The sequence below is a fragment of the Entelurus aequoreus genome, linkage group LG03, assembly GCF_033978785.1.
Source record: "Entelurus aequoreus isolate RoL-2023_Sb linkage group LG03, RoL_Eaeq_v1.1, whole genome shotgun sequence".
Classification (NCBI taxonomy): domain Eukaryota; kingdom Metazoa; phylum Chordata; class Actinopteri; order Syngnathiformes; family Syngnathidae; genus Entelurus; species Entelurus aequoreus.
The window spans coordinates 60,780,996-60,803,407 of NC_084733.1; the positions used below are offsets into that span (position 1 = coordinate 60,780,996).

The 22,412-nt window shown below is 40.7% G+C and overlaps 2 protein-coding genes across 5 annotated transcripts; one reads left to right on the forward strand and one right to left on the reverse strand.

The window, feature by feature from the left end:
• Nucleotides 1-479: 479 nt before the first annotated feature.
• On the reverse strand, nt 480-8,532 carry LOC133646690 (leucine-rich repeat-containing protein 74A). Of its 4 annotated transcripts, XM_062042342.1 has the most exons (14): nt 7,765-8,532; nt 6,414-6,586; nt 6,245-6,352; nt 5,984-6,077; nt 5,854-5,903; nt 4,440-4,521; nt 4,263-4,348; nt 3,982-4,176; nt 3,777-3,872; nt 3,510-3,653; nt 2,998-3,102; nt 2,320-2,405; nt 1,210-1,376; nt 760-1,127 (listed from the first exon to the last, which is right to left on the reverse strand). In XM_062042342.1, the coding sequence occupies exons 1-14, from the start codon at nt 7,868-7,870 to the stop codon at nt 898-900; spliced, it is 1,722 nt and encodes a 573-aa protein (XP_061898326.1). In that variant the 5' UTR covers nt 7,871-8,532; the 3' UTR covers nt 760-897. The 4 variants fall into 4 exon arrangements, with proteins under 4 accessions (XP_061898323.1, XP_061898324.1, XP_061898325.1 ...); XM_062042339.1 differs by having other exon boundaries at nt 480-1,376; nt 7,765-8,531; XM_062042340.1 differs by lacking the exon at nt 7,765-8,532 and adding an exon at nt 7,533-7,659 and having other exon boundaries at nt 480-1,376.
• On the forward strand, nt 8,133-21,826 carry angel1 (angel homolog 1 (Drosophila)). The gene is made up of 10 exons (XM_062042338.1): nt 8,133-8,269; nt 14,685-15,386; nt 15,490-15,704; nt 18,421-18,490; nt 18,572-19,014; nt 19,667-19,808; nt 19,905-20,015; nt 20,109-20,142; nt 21,176-21,339; nt 21,417-21,826. Exons 1-10 carry the CDS (start codon nt 8,176-8,178, stop codon nt 21,578-21,580), a joined length of 2,139 nt encoding a protein of 712 aa, XP_061898322.1. The 5' UTR covers nt 8,133-8,175; the 3' UTR covers nt 21,581-21,826.
• The last annotated feature ends 586 nt before the right edge of the window (nt 21,827-22,412 follow it).

Here is a 22,412-nt window from a genome sequence, read left to right on the forward strand (position 1 = left end):
ATATGTGCTTAAAGATGCAAAATAATAATCAATATAATTATTTAATTCATACACATACCCCACAGGCCGGAGTGGAACTCAGCAGAGCAAAGAAATAAAGTGTGTCAATCATTCTGCCAGTCATGTACTGTAGGTGTTTACACCAACAATGGATCCTTCTGGTCTTATATAGCCCATTTTTGAAACATCTTGCAGGATTCACATATGTTCTTGTTCACAATATTGTTAACTTGGACATGTCAAATGTTAATCTTATCTTCAGCAAACAGAAAATTAATCTACGGACATGCATCACCATTCAATGTACCAACGGTTGGGTGTAACCAACACCTGCTTGGGTTCCCATTGCATAGTTTTAAAATGTGGACTGAAATAAACTAAAAACGTTTTTCTTTAAAAGGCACTGTAAGAAGGCAAAGCAATAGAAAAATAGTAACTTTATTTATTCCTGAAGAGAAATAGGATTTCACAAAGCCGACACAGGGCTCATCATTAGAGCCGTGAATGAAGATCCAGTATTCATTCAAAAGTGTCTTTATCACTCTCATACAAAGTCAGGAGATGTGTGAGCTACTACGCTACCAATGACAGCTTTTCTTCAAAAGATAAAAATAATAAAACTACTCTACAGATCTACAGTAAGGGAATCATAAGGTAAATAAACTCAATAACACAATGTAGCACCTTATTTTACAGAACATTGTTGCATTTCACATATATTCTTCTTGTGAGAAATACTAAAAGAGAACAATGTAAACAATGTTTGTGTTCATGGTCAGTTCATTGTTGGATTATTTGAATATTTCTCTACAAACTTCTTTGCTTTTGTTTTCCTCCCTTTTTTATTCGTAACTTCAATTTCTATTTGCTCATTGTCAAGAGCAGCTCTAGACTTGGTTAGGTGGTCCAAAGCAGGCCTAATCTTGCTATGGCGCATCTCTGGGTTGGAGTGTACAGCCTGTGCAGAGGTGAACTTGCCTTGAGCAGAGAGAGGGGAAGCAGCCAGAAAGTTGGGTTGGGAGTGAGAGCGCAAAATGGGAGATTTGGTGAAATGGTGAAGCCTTGAGCCAGTTGGCGTGGGCAGGTGGACATGGTTCCTTCTGGGGTTGGAGACTGAAGTATGTTCACTGTTGGACATAAAGTGGTGCCAAGAGCTGAGAGGGGTTGCAGAGAAGCGATAGGGCCCGGTTGGCTCTTCTCTGGGGTCACCTGGAGATATGACTACTGAGCCGTGTGGCGTCACTGCCTCTACGGCAATCTGGAAGGTCTTCAGGATACGATCACTCTTATGCTTCTCTTTCTTCTGACGGGATGCAACCTTACGCAGCTGTTGACGGTGATTCCTCATCATCTGCTTCCTTGTATCTGCCAGTCCCCTGCACAGAAGCCACAAGTACTGTTTTTACTGGAGCCGTCTTGAACAAAGGATTTTCAAGTTTTAGAGCACAGCACAGTTGATCCCAACAGATAAAAAGATCTCATTTGGGTATTTTTATACCTTAAAGAAAAAGGCTAAAATACTCCAAAATGAATAAACACATTGGATCGGCCCTACCGTGATCAACTTCGGTTCTGGCAAACTTGACTATCGAGAGCATGGTTGCCCAACCTTTTTGCCCTACAAGGGCCAAAGTGAAAATGTGCCAACAGGCTGTGGGCCAAATACAGCGATTTTAAGCATACAGCAGCAACATGAGTGAAAAGTTTATCCCTGTATCGCCATATATGAGGTTGTAGAGATAGTTACGTTCAACAGATGACAACTAGTTAGCCTTGGGAACATGCTATCAATGATTGTGTGAGCTTGAAAGTGGTGAGTATGAATATGTGTTAAATTTGGGAAGCCACCCTTTGGCAAGTCAAATGAAATGACTCGGCAGTGCTTCTTTCCCACGGAGAAAAGGGGTGTTCGACAATTCAACTGCAAGGTTGTTAGTCGAATCAGACTCCTCAGAATCAAATCGTTGAAGAAACCCTCTTAGTTTTTATGAACATCTCCAACTTTCTGCTTTAGAAATTTCTAGCACAGAGTAACATTTTAGGTGGATCTAGACAATACAAATAGGTCACAAATACGACACAATAAAGGGTTTAAATAATGTGGTAGACAAAAATAATCATCAAGGCCGCTCAGTTTCCCACAATGTAAATCAACATGCGTAGCTTGACAGAATTACAACCTCAGTTAAACAAAGAAACCAATATTTGACAAGAGGATTAAAGTCACTCACAATGTTTACTTTTATCAAAAAGTAAAGTCAAAGAAGCAATGGCTAGGGCGTATATTGGAATGTAATCAAACAATATGGACATACGCACCTGTAGTCTACCATTCCCGTCCTATCACGATCCAGCCTCTGAATAAGCTCCTCAATCTGGAATCGATCCAAGGGAACACTTGATTGCTGTCATAGAGTTAAAAGTAATTCAGAGTCAAATCATGTTCTTTTTACCCCCATCAAAAGTTATATTTCTATCTATCCATCTACCGTTTGTTCCTTTCGGGGTTGCGGGGGGTGCTGGAGTACCAGCTGCACTCGGGTGGAAGGCGGGGTACACAGATAGACAGACAACATTCACACTCACATTCACACACTAGGGCCAATTTAGTGTTGCCAATCAACCTATCCCCAGGTGCATGTCTTGCATGTCAGTTAAATATTTTGTGTGTTTTTATATTGTAAAATAGAGCAGTCGACATGTTAATGTTGTAGACTTGTAGTCAAGACCTCATAAAACAAGTCAAGGTCAAGACTTTGAGGAGTTGAGAACAAAACAAGATGAAGACCACAAAATATGAGTAAGATTAAGACCAAATAGACAGAGACAAGAACAAGACCAATAATGGCATGTTTAAACTAATTAAATGTGACTGTTTTTAAAACAAGTGTTTAGACCAAAAAAGATATTGACAACTATTTAAAGATTACCTTTTTTTAAAGTGACAAAGGTGTTGTAACACAAGTTCTCTCTGCAAAGCTCACTCATTGTTCAAACCTGCACTGCGTTCCTGAAATCAGCCACAGGGACTCGCATGGTGGCATCTTTGTCAATGTTTCGGAAGAAATCCCAGAGACGTAGCTTGTGTTGATCCAGATAGTCCTTCAGTAAATGTGAGATTAGTAGATGTGAGTCCAATCAATAAAGAGGCACAACCAACGACATATAATGTGCAATAAATAAAGTGTTTGATTAAAGACTAGACCAAGGGTGTCCAAAGTGTATTCATTATTAATTAACTCATTATTAACGAGGTATATTAGATCTAACACTTACAACTAAATGCTTTGTCAACAATAACACAAAAGCTAAGATAATGTTTATTAACAGCTTAGTGTGTAAAAGAAATAATGCACATTCAATTGGTTTCAGCATATTTAATGTAAAAAGTATATCACAGTGGCTCCCACCTTCTTTCATTTCTCAGTATGCACTCTGTGGAAAAGGTTTGGACACCTCTGGACTACACATATGAAACATACACATTTTCATTTGGAAATATGACCAACCTGAATGACTTTCATTGGGTCAATGCGTTTTACTGGTTTCTTAGCAATAAATCCTCCCACCCCTCCGTACTGTACATTCAGACCAGGATGCTCCTCACAAGTCACATCCAGCAGATGCAAAAAGTTCTCATTGACTAAAACATTCTGTTTGGATAAAAGGGAAAACCAGCTGAAAACTGATTATGTGGGAAAACCAGACCAAGCCAATTGGTTATTTTTTACTCTGATTGTTCTGGTCAACAGACATGATGTGACACTCACACATACCTGTATATTAATCTCTTCCAATGCAGTTTTATGCGTGTTCTTCACCATGTTGACCAGGGCCAGTGCTCCCTCAACTGTTAATGAATTGTAAGCGAGCTGCAGGAGCCATTAAGCACATTATTTTCCATAAGACAGAACTGCATATAAACCGATTATCACTACACTAACAATGTTGATTAATCTTCGTCTCAGTCTCTTTACCCACCAGCAGAATTTGGAGAGTGCCATTGTACTCAAGACCCTTGCAAAGCATGCTGACGCCCTCATTGGTGATACGGTTGTTGCTGAGGTTGAGGTGCACCAGAGTGTTGTTGAATTTCAGAGCTTCGCCCATAGCCAGGGCCCCCTCATTCCCAAAACCATTCCATGACAGGTCAAGGTGCTTTACCATCAAATTTACCTTAATATGAAGAACAATACATTGAGACATGAGTTCCATTCAGCATTACCTTTAAAAGAACAAGGAGAATGTGTGATATAAGTCACCTTGAGTCCAGCGCAAAGAGCAACAGCTCCTTTCATTCGGAGTTGATTCCAACAAAGGTTCAGCACCTCCAGACTATCGTTGTTTGCTGTTAATGTCAGTGAACAGACATGGACCTTGTGTTTACTAAAGTGCCTAATACTTTTGCCAGAGCATTACGTGTGTGGTTTTTCCCATACCCAAGAGGAATCCGAGATGCTCTCCTCCTCTTCCACAAAATCTATTGTGACTCAGGTCTAACTCTTTAATCCCCAAATTGATCTAAATGTTAAAAATATAGCAGCACAAAGACAGTTTGATGATTAGATAAAGACTGCTCACAAACCTTTTGGAGATCCTAGGAACATTTTTCAAGTTTCAAAGTTTGAGAATGTACTATAGGTCAATCTGCATTTTATGTTTAGCATTTTAACATAATGCTATGAATTGTCATCTCTTTTCCTTAAAAAAGCTACACACAATAATTTTTTTTTTAACCACTGACAAAAATATTTCCTATTCAAAACCACTTGAAATTTTTTTTTTCCATTTTTTAATACAGCAAATCTCCACCTAAAGTATTTATGGATTTATTTTTGCTGCTATAAATTGTGACGAGTTGAGCTTTTTTTTATGGTAACTTTAATAGAAAGTGTTCTGGTGGCGGTCTCTGCTCTAAAACAATTGGGAGCCCTCTAGATCTCAGTTGTCAGTTTAAGGTCACCTTACATGTAGGCTATCAGGTCATATCATATCGAAGGTTGAGTGGCAACCATCCAGCCGCCAGCTTCGCAACCCAGCTTGCAGAACTCAGAGGAGATCAACTTTTGTACCAAAGCCGTGTTGCTCTGAAACTCTCAGCACCCATTATGCACATCTAAGCACCACTAACATCACTGCACTTCTTTGTGACTTTTTAAAAATTGTAATAGCTTTGACATTTTGCACCTTACCCTATATATTACTATACTTTTCTTAGCACTGTAATTTTTTAGTACTTCAGTAAATAGTTTCATGATTTGTATATATTGCTTATTTCATCCTCCTTTCTTCCAGGAGTACTGTTTTTTTTAATTAAGTATTTTAGCATTTTTAACATTAGCTTATTTTGTGTGTAATCATTTAATATTTGTGCCGTGTTTCTGTTTTTATTGTCCGTGTTTACTGCTGTAACAAGTTTACACTGTTTATTACCGGTATGCTATTTACTGCTATATTTGCTGCTATATTTGCTGCTGTACGTGCCTTGAATTGCCCCTTGGGAACAAATAAAGTATTTTGAATTTGAATAGAAACAATTGCTGAAAATAATGAATTGAGGATGCATTTATTACAATGTTTATTTTCCAACAAAAAACTTTTTGGAATTATGTAAACTTTCTGACCCGTATAAAGTAGAAACATATTCCATCCATCCATTTTCTACCGCTTGTCTTTTTTGGGGCCGCGGGGTGGGGGTGGGGGTGGGGGGTGGGGGTGGGGGGGTTGCTGGAGCTTATTTCAGCTTAATATATAGTATTTTACAGCAGCTTTTGCAAAGCTGACATTTTGTTGTTATTTGAGCCAAATCAGTAAGTATAGGTAAATGACCCCTTAAGGGTTTTAATAACTTACAGTCAAGGCGTCTGCAAAATATTTTGCATCATCATCTATAAATCCATTTCCTGTTGGACCAAAAAATAAATGTAATGACTAAAACATGGTTTCCATCAGTACGGCTTAATGTTGTTGACATATACATTACCTGAAAGTTTGATGGATTTTAGTGAAGTGCTATCCATCAACATTCTACACATATACTCAGCTCCAGTCGAATGAAGGTGATTGTTGCACAAGTCCTGCATTATATGTACACATGCAAACACATTTATGATTATAGGAATAGAGACGAGAATACTGATATGCAGAACATGTCATCTTTTGACCGTTTTCTGCATGTATTATTGTATTTATCTATGTTGCTATGTAGCTATCAATGTTCTCTGACTACGTATGTGCTTCATACCAAATGCTGAATGGTGAAATTAGCCCTCAGCATCTCTGCCAGGTGCTTGGCTCCCTCTGCTCGTATGTCGTTGTCGGACAGTTCAAGGGTGTTGATATGCAGGTCACTCTGAACACAAAATAGTTTTCATTAATAAGTTTTAGTGTTAAACTCGCTTTTTGCAACTCACCACTAATGCAATACTGAGTGCCTTGCACCCCAATGGTCCGAGGCTTTGATGGCTGAGTTTCATGGTTGGAGAATTAAGGTTCTGAATGATATATGAAACTGGCACGACGCCCACCAACTTGCAGGCTTTCTGGTAGATATCAGCTACAGATGTCTCATTGTACCTGTTCATTTCTACAACAGTTTAAAACAACATTAAATGTGAGCAGATACTCCAGCAAAGTAGTATAATGCATTGAAATAACATTTGCATGAACATAATATGTACATCAGTGTATAGATATTCAACTAAATTTATTTTGGGTCCCACATTTCCAGAAGGCTAAAGACCTCTCCCTTTACTAAATGTCCTACTTTGTATATTACGTAGAAACAGCGTCCTCTACAGTGGACATTTGATTTTGGTCTTTTTATTTCATCAAGAGTTACGGGAGCGCAATACTGTTTTTAAAGACCTTCTGCAAAAAAGCTAGTCAAAGATCATCTTTGAAAGCGTTTTTAAGAATCTGCTACAAAAATGTGACTCTCTCACAAGTTCTTTTCACTGAATTCACAGGCCACCAGTTGAATAGCCCAAATGAGGAAAAAAGCTAAAACCTAAAATGGAATCTGGAGAAACACCACTAGTATAACTAATAAAGTTGAACAAATGACTGAAATAAACAAGCTAAAGCAACACCTTAGTTACATAAATATCTTTACGAACAAAGGAGAGGACTTAAAGCTGTGCCTTGAGGAGCACCTCTGTTATGTAAATCACATGTTAGGACCCCAGTGCTCTATGATTGCTAGCAAGGTTAAATTGTCAATGAAAGGATCTGCTGATGTGTTTACAGTGGTCCAAGTTTCTCTATACAACAGGAACGCTCTAGTGTTTAAGGAATTTGCTGCAAAGATTTTTGTCTACCAAGTTTTGAACTGAACTCAGGGGGCCGGTATGGTGTCATTCCCGGGCCTGATTTGGCCCCTTGGCTGCCATTTGAATAGCCCTGGTGTATAGGTAGACTAGGGGTTTTTAAAAGTTTGCCTCTCCAAAGGAGAATACTGTATAGTACAGTTGATGCCTCTCTCCCTTAAAACGTGATTTTTCAGAGCACAGTTTATGGCAAATTCTGCTTACCGCAGACTATTTACTCGCTCTCACAGTAGTCACCAAAAATCAATTCATTTAGCATTTTATGTTGCTGAATTCAGCTTAGCAGGTTTGGAAAAAATAGTGTTTCTTTGTTATTCTCAAGCTGCTGTGCCTCCCCTAAAGTTTCATGGTGTCTGTCTGACACCGTGAAAACCTCCGACTGAAAGCAATGAGATGTCTTTTAAAAGCTGATCCATTAATAGACGAATGCACTTACCATCCAACTCCAAGTCTGTGTGCAGCTCATTTTCCAAGTCTTGCCTCAGTATTGTTGATGGCTTATTATCCTCTAAACAGAGTGATTCAAAAGACAACGAGGACATTGTTGCCAGCTTTTGTTGACTTAAACTACTTTACAGTTCAAGATTGAACCATATTCTTTACTATGAGTCAGTATCGTGAAATGAAATGCCTACACTGTGCTTCCGTGTAAGTAATTATATCCTTTAGCGGGGTACTAAATAATTCAGCCATTCTGCTGAGTAGTTCAGAATGAAAGAAAACATGGGATTGATTGATAATAATTGCTGCAATGACTGCAATGAGTTTTATTGTCCGATTTAGGCAAAATAAAATGCACAACTGAGAGCACAACAGTTATCTCCCTGCTCCACACCTCACATTGCGCATGCGCACTTCCAAAAACGGCAGCATGATTGGCTGCCTGTTATTTTACGCTCTCTTCCCGCTATCCCGGTACCTGCTTAATAAACAACTCTCTGGTAAGAACATTTGCATGTTTGGGTGTCAACGTTTTGTTCCTTGGGACCAGGAATATAATGTACTCACAGCTGTGTCAAGCGGAGTTGCTAGCGTTAGCTTACTTTGAACTCACTGCTGACTAGACAGCTTGTCACTTGGGCGAGTTCAAGTTATTTGCTGTATCACAAATAATGGCGAGACGAGTTCCTTCGCACAAATGCACGAATGCTTTGTCCGTAGAAGCAACCGAGTGGCCAACACACTATTTTGGCGATGGGAGCATGCTAGCTTGTTAGTTTGCACCTGTTATCAGAGCTCTGGCATTGACGTCACAAGACCAGCTCGTGGTAAAGGTGTTGTTGTGTTTCGGACAAAATTACAAAGACTAAAAGGATTCAAATTAATTAATCGCTTTTACACTTGTAAACATACAGTGTATCTGGAAAGTATTCACAGCGCTTTACTTTTTCCACATTTTGTTATGTCACAGCATTATACCAAAATGTTTGTCTTCCCCGCACAGTATTGGACAATGTAAAAGCAAATTTATTGAAAAACAAAAAATAAATTACATGTATTCACAGCCTGGGCAGCACGGTTGTACAGGGGTCACTGTATGTGCCTCACAATACGAAGGTCCTGAGTTCAATCCCGGGCTCGGGATCTTTCTGTGTGGAGTTTGCATGTTCTCCCCGTGACTGCGGGGGTTCCCTCCGGGTACTCCGGCTTCCTCCCACCTCCAAAGACATGCACCTGGGGATAGGTTGATTGGCAACACTAAATTGGCCCTAGTGTGTGAGTGTGAATGTTGTCTGTCTATCTGTGTTGGCCCTGCGATGAGGTGGCGACTTGTCCAGGGTGTACCCTGCCTTCCGCCCGAATGCAGCTGAGATAGGCTCCAGCACCCCCCGCGATCCCGAAAGAGACAAGCGGTAGAAAATGGATGGGTGGATGGATGGTATTCACAGCCTTTGCTCAATACTTTGTTGGTGCACCATCCATCCATCCATCCATCCATCCATCCATCCATCCATTTTTTTTCCGCTTGTCCCTCTTGGGGGGAGCGGGGGCTATCCCATTTGCACTATGGCGGAAGGAGGGTTACACCCAGGACAAATTCCAGCCGCAAGTCTTTTTGAGTATGATGCCACAAGCTTGGCACAAAATCTTTGGGCAGTTTCGCCCATTGCTCTTTGCCCATCCTCTTTGCAGCACCTCTCAAGCGCCATCAGGTTGGATGGGAAGCGTTGGTTTTCATCCAGACTGTCTCTGTACATTGCTGCATTAATTTTAGTCTTGTCAGGGAGGTGACGAAGAACCCGATGGTCTCACTGTCAGAGCTAAAGCATTCTTCTAGGAAGGACAACCATCCCTGCAGCAATCCACCACTCAGGCCTGTATGGTACAGTGACCAGACAGAAGCCATTTCTTTGGAAAAAGTTTGCCAACATGCATACTCTCAGACCATGAGAAAGAAAAGTCCCCGGTTTGAGTAGAAAAAGATCAAACTCTTTGACGTGAATGCTAGGCATCATGTTTTGAGGAAACCAGACACAGTTCATCACCATGCTAATACCACCCCTACAGCAAAGGTGGCACCATCATGCTGTGGGGATGTTTTTCAGCGGCAGGAACTGGGAGAATAGTAAGGATAGAGGGAAAGATGAATGCAGCAATGTACAGAGACATCCTGGAGGAAAACCAGCGCTTCCCATCCAACCTAATAGAGCTTGGGAGATGCTGCAAAGAGAGATATTTTAGAAATTTTACAAAATATACATTTTGATACTTTTGGAGAGGATGGGGCATGAAAGATTTTAATCGCAATCTGGGAACGCCTCCACAGTTTGCAGACAGACTCAAAAACGGGTTATAAATGTGATAGTAGTGCAAAATTTACACCAAAACAATTCCAATACATATTATCCATCCATCCATCCATTTTCTACCGCTTATTCCCTTCGGGGTCGCGGGGGGCGCTGGAGCCTATCTCAGCTACAATCGGGCGGAAGGCGGGGTACACCCTGGACAAGTCGCCACCTCATCGCAGGGCCAACAGAGATAGACAGGCAACATTCACACACTAGGGCCAATTTAGTGTTGCCAATCAACCTATCCCCAGATGCATGTTTTTGGAGGTGGGAGGAAGCCGGAGTACCCGGAGGGAACCCACGCAGTCACGGGGAGGACATGCAAACTCCACACAGAAAGATCCCGAGGCCGGGATTGAACTCACGACTACTCAGGACCTTCGTTTTTTTGTGAGGCAGACGCACTAACCCCTCTGCCACCGTGCTGCCCTACATATTATCTATACTGCAATTAATTGTGTTTGTTGAAGGGGCTGTGTGTAACATATACACTCATGACTAGCTTTCCAGTCTATTTTAAGCGTTCTATCCCTCCCTCTTCCGGCTTCTATGACGTAATGGTGTATAATTACATACTTGGGTAACACAAGCATGCACATTATCTTTGGGTGTTGTTTGCTAACTATACCGATTTGGATAGCTTGCATTAGCTATCATAGCATGTATAATCTATCATAACAATATGACTGTAAATTGTTAGTTGCTTCTCTCGGACTGCTTTTGTATGTGTGTTTGCGTTTTCTGCACTTATGTGTTGGCGAGACAGTGACCGCCGTAAACACCAATCATTTCATTCGGGCTGGTAAAAAAAATATTTCACTAATTTAGTAATTGTGAAAAATATAGACAGTTTTAAAACCAATATGTTCTGTGAAACCACTAACGGTAACATAAGCTAGTCAAGGTTTTTCTTGTTATATTTTTTGCTAAGTTCAAGAGTTAAAAGCTAATTTTTCAGTACAGTACACGCATCAATAGGGACTGGAGGTCGGCTGTAATGGCTGACCTCCTAATTTTAACTACACAGTAGACACTCTGGGGGCCTTGTACACATGCATGTGGGGGGGTTGGGGTTCGGCGCACCCCTCATTGCCTCGTCGGCCGGCGCGGATTCCGGGGACTGCGTTCTGGTGGCCTGCCAGGCTTTTATTAATTTATTATTATTATTTTTTTTTTATGTGTATATGTATGTATGTATGTAGATATATATATATGTATGTGTATGTGTATATGTATGTATATGTAGGTATATATATATATTTATTTATTTATTTTGTATTTTATTTAAAAAAAAATAATTTTTATTTTTTACTTACTTTATTTTATTTAATTATTTGTATTTGTTATTTTTAATTTAATTTGTATTTCATTTTATTATTATTATTATTTTTTTTAAAATTATTGTTATTTTTGTTTAATCTTATTATTTATTTGTGTGTGGCGTCGCACGGGTCTCGCTTCCTGTTGGGTGGGGTCCGTGCCCGTGTGGCCCGACCTTGCGCTGTGGGGTCTCTGTTGGCGACTTGATCTGGTGGCGGCGCGGCGCCCGTGTCTGGTCTGGATACTGTGTCTCGGTTGTTTGGGCGGTGGTGTGTTTGTGCGGGTTTGGGTTGGGGTGGTGGGGTCTTTTGGCGGGGGGGGGGGGGTGTTGGTGTTTCTTGTTTGCGTGTTGGCGTTTGGGCTTGCTGGCGGGCTGGCGCTGGCTGGTATCTGTGATCCTGTTGGCGTGTGGTTGCCGGTCGCGGTTTTTTTTTTGATCGCTTTGATTTGATTGGGTGGTGCTGGCTGTCTGGGGGTGTTGTGGCTGCTGTTTCTGCTGCCGTTTGTTTGTGGTGTGGGCGCCCGTGGCTGCTGGGTCTGGTGCAGGGGGGTGGCTGATGTTGTGACTGGTGGCAGCGCGCGCGCGTGGTGGTTGTCGGGGCTGACAAACTGTGTATATGTATGTGTATGTGTGTGTGTATGTATGTATGTGTATGCATGTGTATGTGTGTGTATGTGTACATGTGTATGTTTATGTGTATGTATATATATATGTATGTATATTTCTGGGGGTACGTTCTGGGCCTGCCTGTCGGGTGGGGGTCGGCGCCTCAGGCTACTGCATCCGGACTGCGTGTCTGGAGCTCCTGGGTCCCGCCGTCCATCCCTTCCGGGTGCCCGTCTTGGTTGGGGCCTGCTGGGTCTGGTCCCTGCGTCTACTGTGGTGGCTTGGTGCTGCAGGGTATTCCGAGGTGCTGCGAGTCGGCCAGTTGTTGGGGTAGCGACCTTGTGTGTCAGCATGTCTGTGATCTTCTTTTAATTCTTTATTTATTTATTTATTTATTTATTTATTTTATAAATAGATTTAATTATTTATTTAATTTTTTTCCTTTTTTTTAAAAAAAAAAAATAAATATTTTATTTATATTATTATTATTATTATTATTATGTATTTATTTATTTTATTTATTTATTCCCCTACCTCAGGGGGGGGACTCGGCGGGGCGGTTGCTGGTAGTTCCATCTCCATCGTTGGGGTCCCTGCGGGTGGGGTGGGTGGTTCCTGTGGCCCCGTGCTGGGTGGTCCTGTGGCGGCCGGCTTGGGTGGGGTGGCCGTGGGCTGGCCTCGCCGCGCTCTCCGGGGGTGGGGGGGGGCTCGTGGGGGCCCTGTTGCCGGTGGGGCGGGGGCGGTCTTCCCGTCCGGTTGTGGGGGGTCTCCGGGCCCCTCGGGCGGGGAGTCCCGCCTTTCTGTCCGTGTGGGGTGTGGTCTCTCGCTGGCTTGGGGTCTGGCTGCCCCCTGTTTTTCTCGTGCCTTGTCCTCTGCCGGGTGCGTCTGTCTGCGGCCTGCTGCTGGCCCTTGTGGGCGGCGCGGTGGGCCAGGCTCTGGGGTTCCTGTCGCTGTCCGGCTTGGCTGCGTGGGGGCGGTGGCCCCTGGTTCCCTGGGCACCACACCTACTGTTTGTGGGATGGGTTCTCGGGGAGGCTGGGGCCGTACTCTGGCTCCCGCACACACTGGGAGTCAAATGTATTGTACATGCAAATTCACATATACTCACACACATACATACAGACATACATAGGTACCTACGCTCCCACATACATATACAAATAAATACAGTACATATTTACACACTCAAAGTTCGTACATCCACACGCACATTCATTATACAAACATACTGTATACACATACTGTACATATACATTCACTGTAAAAACATACATATACACATACTGTACATATACATTCACTGTACAAACACACACATACACATACTACACATACATTCACTGTACAAACACACACATACATATACTGTACATATACATTCACTGTACAAACACACATTTACACATACTGTACATATACATTCACTGTTCAAACACACATACTGTATACACATACTGTACATATACATTCGCTGTACACACATATACACATACTGTACATATACATTCACTGTACAAGCACACATACACATACTGTACATATACAAGTACATATGCACACATACACTCATGCACATAATCACGTTTCATCAAACATATATTAACGTTGTTGCCCTAGGGTAAACTGGGTACAACACATGGCACACTGACAAAGCTTAACCTATTGTTACTATAACAATCTACAAGGTTAAGGTTGCTTCTCTTTCTTCCCCTCCATTTTTCTGCATTCTTTCGTATCTCAAGTTATCATTACGTATATGTATTGTTGCATTTGAACAATTGTATTGTTGATAATAAAGGTAAAGTACTGGTATTGTTTATTATCAATAGCACTATTTCTATTGGTATTCATATTGCTCCATTTTTAGTGTAATAATGCTCATTGTCATTTCTGTATTTTTTTTTTTTTTAAATTTTCGCTAACTGCTTATTTGCTATTACTTTTACCATCATATTTGTACATGTCGTATTTGCTGATGTTGCTCTGTTGTTGTTGTTGTTGTGTTTGCTGTTGTTGTTTTTGTCTCTCTGTCTAATCCCCCTCTTGTCCCCACAATTCCCCCCTCTGTCTTCCTTTTTCTGTCTTTCTATCCCCTCCTGCTCCGGCCCGGCTGCACCAAATGATAATATAAATACATTTAATAAAGTCAAAATACAAGTAAGGCAACAAGAGAAGTATCCTACACTTCTCTTTTGTAAAGTAAATCTGAACAGCCGACATGGGCATCTACATCTGCTATATGATTTGCCCGAGAAGCTGGGCAGGACATTATAAAAAAATAAAATAAAAAAAAAAAAAGCAAATTTTTTTGGTCATTCATGCAAAGTTACAAAACACTTGAAATTGCACCTGTTGTTTTTCTGACCCAGCCAAATTAAAAAGTGTTTTCTTGTCATAGCAGTTTTCATAAATGCAGAGGCATTGTCAGACATTCTGGGCCGCATGACAACCACCGTCACATACACATACGCACACTCAAAATCTGCTACCCAGGAGCCCTGCAATTGTCCCAATCCTACATGGCGCCCCCTCTTAGAATTAATGTTGAAAGCTCGTCTGATTCTCAGGAACCTAATTTGTATTGTCTCGTCTCATGAAATAGGTGCATCGTCACACCCCTACTATTTTGTCTTTCAGAGTCTGCAAAGAAGGGTCGACCCTGTGCTGTCAATGGCAGGACAGCGTTTGATGGTGCTGCTGTCACAACCAGGATGTTCACCAAGTTTAATAAAAACCTGCTGCACCTTTGGCTTGGCCAAAGGGGTGAGTCTAAGGGACAAAACGAGGAAAGGTTAAGCGAACAATGTTCCTCAGAGGTAGACAATACTCCAGATGCAGAACAGCCGATATCGGTCATGCCGAAAGACACAAAGAACCAGCCAGCTTTGAACACAGTGAGTGTGGCCCAGTCTGCAGAAAAGGAGACTCCGTCAGCGGTGCAACAGAATGCATCGGATGCAACCCAAGGACATGTCAGGAAGACACATTGTCCACTGAGGCAACAATGCATTGAAGAATCTGACATGCAATATGCTGCCCGTCCTACAGAGCAGCCGATGAGGGTGCACAAATTAGACAAGTCTGAAAGTAGCATACCGGAAAGAGAGTGCTGGGATGAATATCTTGCCCCTGCTGCTGATGACAAGCTGGACGGTGGAACAAATTCTAACCTGGCGTTGACATCCGTTCCAGCTCTTGCTCAAATTCATCACCGTGATAAGCAAGCAGGATGGCATTTTCCTATAGGTCATAATTTAGAAGATGAAGTCCATTGCCCACTCTGGCGTTTTCCTGCTCTGAGCTATTACCCTTCATTGGAGCCAAAAGAGTCATTTGAAGGTAATCATTTATGTGGCATCTTACTCTATCGAACCATTTTTGAACAGTGTTACTAATAAAGTTAGTATTGAGCTGCAGTTACATGTATGTTGGTATTTTACAGTAATGTGGAGAGTATGGCAGGAGATGAAAAGTGATTACCCCACAACTTCTTTCACAAGGCCCACCATGGACTTCACTGTCATGTCCTACAACATTTTGGCCCAGGACCTTCTGATGGCCAACATTCAGCTGTACAAACACTGCCGTCTAGAAGTACTGGACTGGAACTACCGCTGGAGCCTTCTTTTAGAAGAAATATGCAGATGGGCCCCAGATGTGAGTCAAGTTACACTTAGACCAAAATAAGTCTTATCCTACATTTCTAACTTTTCAAACTAATGTACGTGTTAAAATGTACTATATGGTGTGGGAATGTCATATCATGAGCTTGATGTGTTTTTAAGTTATACGTTGTTTAACTTTTATGCCGCTTCTTAACGAGACCCCTGACCAATGGCAATAAAGTAGTGGTAAAGGGGAGCAAGCTGTGAAATCTGAGTGGAGAAGAGGAAGAAAAGAAGGCAAATTTGCCCTGTGTGGAGTATCTAATTAAAGCGGACTAATGATGATTATAATCTATATTCAACACACATCTTTGTGGTCTAGATCAGAGGTCCTTAACTTTTTTTTTTTTTTTACCTTGAGGCCCACCTTTTCCAGTACATTAACGTTGAATTAGTAATCTTACTAATGATTTTAGGACTGCAGCTCTCGATCATTTTAGTAATCGAATAGAAATTAAATAGTTTTTATGATTAATCGACTAACAGGGTAATACTCACTCGGGATGTAACCATAAACAGTATAAATGATAAACTGCGGTAAAACTTGCAAAGGTTAGTATAACCGATTTAAATTAAAATGACTGAAAAACCGTGATTGATAACTGCACTTTGATAAACTCACGGACCGACTAACGCAGGCTCCCTAGCAACGTTAAATGCTAACATGAATACTAGACATTAACTTCTTTCCCTATTAAGAAGCAACATACCCCAATCTCAACTTGTATAAACACATTGCTATCAGAGCAACTAAACTATTCAATTGTGCTCATTGACCCTACAGGCGCCCCCCGCGACCCCAAAAGGGAATAAGCGGTAGAAAATGGATGGATGGATGGACCCTACAGGCTCTGCTCTCCTAGCACAGAGTGATCGATCAATCCTCAGAGGAATATAACATAGACGCAGGTGTCTTCCAACAGGAAGTGAACTCGCATGACCTCACTTAAATCGGAAGTGAAGCGCACAACACTTGTTTTGCTTATGGTTTAAAAAAAATATATATATATGTTTTTAAATCTTTACAAATTAAAATGGAAGAGCATAAACATTTAAACACGCAAATAAAAATTCTATGAAGAACAATGTTTAATGTTACTTCTGCCAAGAAAGTATATTGTGTGTATATCTAATACATTTTTTAACTTAACCTTGGTTAAAATATTTTATTTTGTAGTCCATTTTAAGCACATTCATCCATTCATTCATTTTCTACCGCTTGTCCCTTTTGGGGTCGCGGGGGGTGCTGGAGCCCATCTCAGCTGCACAACAATTCTAAAATAATGACATTGTGATAATTTTGGTCACTCTAACCGTAATAAGAAATGTATTTTAGTACTTCAAATTAAAAAAATCTGCTTGACATAAGGTTAATTATTTTTGTCTAATAAATGCACTTCATTACAATTAAAATTACACTTTGTGTGCATTAAAAAAAACAAAAACTTTTCTGTATGCCGCCATAGTTCATGGCACCCACACACCACCGTTCTCATGTGTGCTCTATTACAGACCCCGTGCAGAAACTATATCTACATATTTAAAGTTTTAGGCGCTTCATGTGGTCCGGATTTTATACATTTTTATTCGTTCAAAGACAGGTTGGATGGCAACACTAAATTGGCCCTAGTGTGTGAATGTGAGTGTGAATGTTGTCTGTCTTTCTGTGTTGACCCTGCGATGAGGTGGCGACTTGTCCAGAGTGTACCTCGCCTTCCGCCCGACTGCAGCTGGGATAGGCTCCAGCATCCCCGCGACCCCGAAAGGGACAAGCTGTAGAAAATTGATGGATGGACATTTATTAAACAACTAATCGAAGCGACAGATTAGAAATGAAAGCTTTTTTCGAATCAAATTGTTGCAGTCCTATAACTATAAGAAGATGAAAAACACTAATGAACTAGAAAAGTAATGATTTGTAGCTAAGTACGAAGGTCGTGCCTCTAGGTAAACTAAAGACGATGGTACAGATAAACAAGTAATATGAGTAACAGCTAGCAAAATTTGAAAATAAAAAGGTGGCATGGCTGTAGGCAGAAAACTACAAAGCTGGGCTGAGGAGATGCCGGGAAACAAAACAATAAAAAGCACGTAAAGAGGAATGAGGATAAAAAGCGAGGGTTCAAGAAAGTACAGGGTTTAAGGCTTCAGGGTCTGCATTGCTCTTCCCTCTCACGTCACCGCTAATCGCCATGTTTGCCAACAAGGCTTCAATAAATTTAAGTGATGCTAACTGTTTATTTTGCCATTTAATTTGTCAATAATATGTATTTCACTGTTTTTTTTATGCCTGTATGTAAAACAATTATTCTCTATAAGAAAAATGGTGTAATATTTTTGGGTATATGCAAATAATTAATTGGATTTACATATTTTTTTATTGCAAACAATTATTTAGTTTACATATAATTTGATCTTTGTCTGACTTTTTGAATCAGGGAAACAAAAATGTTGGTACCTCTGCATATAAAAACATGAACGTGACCTCCCACATACTGTGATTTTTCAGGATGTGGCCCTCATTTGAAGAAATTAGGACACCCCTGATTTAGACAAAAACGAAGAAAATGTATTGGTATAGTTATAAGAATTTATGAAGTTACCTGTTAATAATATAAAATTGTTGTTTTTGTGGTGGTGTAATCCAGTGAGTATTCTCTAAAATGTTAAATATAATTTTTTTTTTAATGAAGTTGCTCTTCATGCAGATTATTTGTCTCCAAGAGGTTCAGGAGAACCACTATGACACACTGCTGTATCCAGCCCTCACTCCGATGGGTAAGGGTTCTTGAAGCACACATGTTTGGGAATACTGAGAATGAGATACAGACTTAAAACGGTCCCATGATGCTTTGCTAGGCTACAACTGCATATACAAGCGGCGAACCGGGAACAAGACAGATGGCTGTGCTACTTGCTATCGCAGTACACGCTTTTCCGAGGTGTCTGTCACCTTGCTGGAGTTCTTCCGGCCTGAAACTGAGCTTTTGGATCGGCACAATGTAGGCATTGTTTTGCTGCTTCGACCTATTGTTTACCAGGGATCCAAAGTCAGTGCGAAGGGCTCGCTGCTCTGTGTGGCCAACACACACCTGCTCTTTAATCCGAAGAGGGGAGACATTAAGCTGGCCCAACTTGCTATAATGTTGGCAGAGATCGACAGTGTGGTCAAGTCATGGAAGGCCAAAGGTGAACACTGTAATGTTATCATGTGTGGGGACTTCAACTCTGTCCCACACACGCCTCTTTACCAGCTCATCACCAACGGGGAGCTCTACTTTCATGGTATAGCTGCATGGAGGGTGAGCCTGTAACTCTTTTTTTTTTTTTTATTGCATTATGTACTCTCAATTCAGTTTCTGCATTGTCTAACAAGATCGAAATACAAGGGCTTTATCAGAAATTCTGCTATTACAAAATGTACTTAACTAATGATTACATGTTTTGTATTATCATTCATAAGCTTGCGGGAGTAGCTGTTAATTAATTGACCTTTCTTTTTCACATGCACAAATGTAGTGCATGTGGAGTGACTGAGCATGCGATTTTTTCGACTTTATATATTATTTTCTATTTCTATTCATTATATTAATTTTTTTTAGTCCCCGTGTCAATGATCCTTCCAATACTTCCCATGAAGAACATCAGAAACAACGTTTCTTTAAAGCAGAAAGAGACAAAGAGTCTAACAAAGATGATAATTAAAAAGCAGTTTGATTTCTATAAAAAAGAAAAGCCCTGAACATGGTGTTGGTATTTGTGTGTCTGGAAAAAAGTCTCAGAAAATCGCAATCTCAATTCGAAAAAAAGAAAATAGTCATCCGTATTTTTGCGGAATCGTACAGCTCTTGAATTCGATTTCTTTAGACTGTGCTTGTGTACTCTATTATGTGTCTGGGCTGAGAATATCTGCTCATAGTTAGTTTCCGCTTACCTTTTTCCGATACACAACAGGTATCAGGTCAGCAGAATGTTTCACAAAAAACTTCATGCCACACACTGTTTGCTCCACTGTGGCCCAGCTCTCTGGGAATATCCGATAACTGCCAGTATGTCACTGCCAGTGAGGTGGATGAGGGCTATAGTACAGTTGCAGGTCAGTATTTAAAAAGCGAGCATTAGCAATCAGCAGTTAGTTGTCACTAATTGTTATACTTCTCTGCTTTATTATTTTCTTAAATGTGTCCTGGAGGGAAACTTCTGTACAGCCACAGCTTCCTCTTGAAACTGCGCTCCAGTCCAGTCTCACTTGTACGTCCACGTGGTTTACAAGTAATCCCAGGTGTCACTGACAACACCCCAGGTACGGTTATACACTGCAGACATTACAACATGGTTGTAGTTGTTTCTCACCCTATATGTTTTGAATATTTGTTTTCTTTGTTATTGTCTGCAGATATTTCGAGTACAAAGCAGCCATATTTTCAAAGGTTAGTTAACTTGTTGTGCAAGCTGACCAGAGTGCGGAAACATGGGTCCCCTGTCTAAGGTGATATCTGACTGCGTACATAAACGCATAACCCAGGCCCACAAAAACACATTGGCCACATCTTTGGAGGACAGGGGAACGGCCTCTGGCCATCTGGTGGTCAGATCAACCAGTGTGAGCAGGTGCATAAAGCCCTGCAATGGGGGGGAAAAGACCAACTGGTCCATGTGAATGTGATCAAACCGCCTGGCAGGTATTGGTAAGAGTTCAAAGGGGGTCTTAGTGTGCTCATGGCTATTGGCAAGCTGACAAGTCACATATGCAGTTGCACACTTCTTGACATCCTTCCGTAGGCCAGGCCAATCAACTTCACCGACGCCTGAACACCTAGGAGCAAAAGGGATTGGGTCACATTAAAAAAAGCTTGGCAGCGCTACTCCTCAGAGACGGCCAGTAGAAATGTCCCTACGGACAGACTAATCAGCCACATGCTGAAGTCTGTCGTAAACTCTTGAGATGGTCGCCAGGTGGCACTGTTAGCTGGCTGACCATGGCTCTAATATTTTCGCCATAGTTGCTGGCGGCCAGACATGCAGAGTTAGTCAGCCCTGCGTGCACTGGAGGTGCTGAAAGATGTGCGGGGAAACCAGCCCACCGTCGTCAGAGTTCAACAGTGATAACATATCGTCATTTAGATCCCGGGCCTTTACCTAACTCGGGCAGAATGTCTGCCCTTTCTGTGTAAGACAGACAGTACCCTTGAGTGCCTTCAAATACCTCCAGTGTTATTAGTACCCCCATTTGAGAACCATTGTAACAATATATAACTTGTTACATGTGAATTATATTTTTAGAATAGGGCCAATAAAAACATTGGACACCAAACATAAATTAAAGGTGCAGATATGTTCTGCGTTTGAATTAACAAGTGAAACAAAAACAAATTTTTACCTGGCGCTTATTTGCTTTATTTATTGATTTATTTGATTTGCACACTGGACTGCACTTACAATAATGATGTGTGTGTGTCACAGATTTGGACCCATCATAAGACACCAGTTAGACCTGGAATCTGTCTACAACCACAGCTTCCGTCACCATGACCACTCAGAAGTTACAACTCTGCACTCTGAAGGTGGAGCCACTGTGGACCACATCTTCTATTCACCTGAACGCATCTTAACCTCAGATCAAGCAGGTATTTACAGGCAAATTCATTATAACTTCAAAGTATCTTAGATATGCCACAATATGTTTCATTATTTGCTTTGTTAGCTGCTGGCAAGATTGGGAGTGAAGGTCTGAAGTTAGTTGGTTTTCTCTCGCTGCTATCTGAAGAGGCCTTATGGTCCATGGACGGCCTTCCCAACCACACATTCCCATCTGATCATCTCAGTCTCCTGGCTAAACTCCGCTTGGGACTCAAAGCAGCATTTTAAAAAATACTTTCGGTAAAATTTTATTCAAATGTCAGTAGCTAGATAGGTTTATTAAGCATATTTTCAACTGGTTGAGTTCAAGGAAAAATAATAGTTGTAATTGTTGACATCTGACTCAAGCCACGAATGTTGCTATTTAATCACTGCACATTTAATATTTTTTTGCTTGTTTTATTTAAACATCGGCTACTGAAAAGCATTTTTTGAAATGCTTTAATATTTAATAAATTTGTTTCCATTACTATATATTTATATTGTCACATTTTTGGACTTGGCTATTTCGGTTATTATTGGCATTTATTTGCCTTCACAAAGTCACTTTTCAGTAATATATATATATATATATATATATATATATATATATATATATATATATATATATATATATATATATATATATATATATATATATATATATATACAAACCCCGTTTCCATATGAGTTGGGAAATTGTGTTAGATGTAAATATAAACAGAATACAATGATTTGCAAATCCTTTTCAACCCATATTCAATTGAATGCACTACAAAGACAAGATATTTGATGTTCAAACTCATAAACTTTTTTTTTTTTTTTGCAAATAATAAAGTTAGAATTTCATGGCTGCAACACGTGCCAAAGTAGTTGGGAAAGGGCATGTTCACCACTGTGTTACATGGCCTTTCCTTTTAACAACACTCAGTAAACGTTTGGGACCTGAGGAGACACATTTTTTAAGCTTCTCAGGTGGAATTATTTCCCATTCTTGCTTGATGTACAGCACAACCAAGAATGGTTCACAGTCCGGGGGTCTCCGTTGTGGTATTTTAGGCTTCATAATGCGCCACACATT

Coding starts and splice junctions, on each gene's coding strand:
- LOC133646690 (XM_062042339.1), bottom strand. CDS start 7,870: ATGTCCTCGTTGTCTTTTGAATCACTCTGTTTAGAGGATAATAAGCCA. Junction 6,078..6,244: donor ATTTCACCATTCAGCATTTG/GTATGAAGCACA, acceptor CATATAATGCAG/GACTTGTGCAACAATCACCT. Junction 4,522..5,853: donor ATTTTGCAGACGCCTTGACT/GTAAGTTATTAA, acceptor TTTAACATTTAG/ATCAATTTGGGGATTAAAGA.
- angel1 (XM_062042338.1), top strand. CDS start 8,176: ATGCGCACTTCCAAAAACGGCAGCATGATTGGCTGCCTGTTATTTTAC. Junction 8,270..14,684: donor GCTTAATAAACAACTCTCTG/GTAAGAACATTT, acceptor TTTGTCTTTCAG/AGTCTGCAAAGAAGGGTCGA. Junction 18,491..18,571: donor TCCAGCCCTCACTCCGATGG/GTAAGGGTTCTT, acceptor ATGCTTTGCTAG/GCTACAACTGCATATACAAG.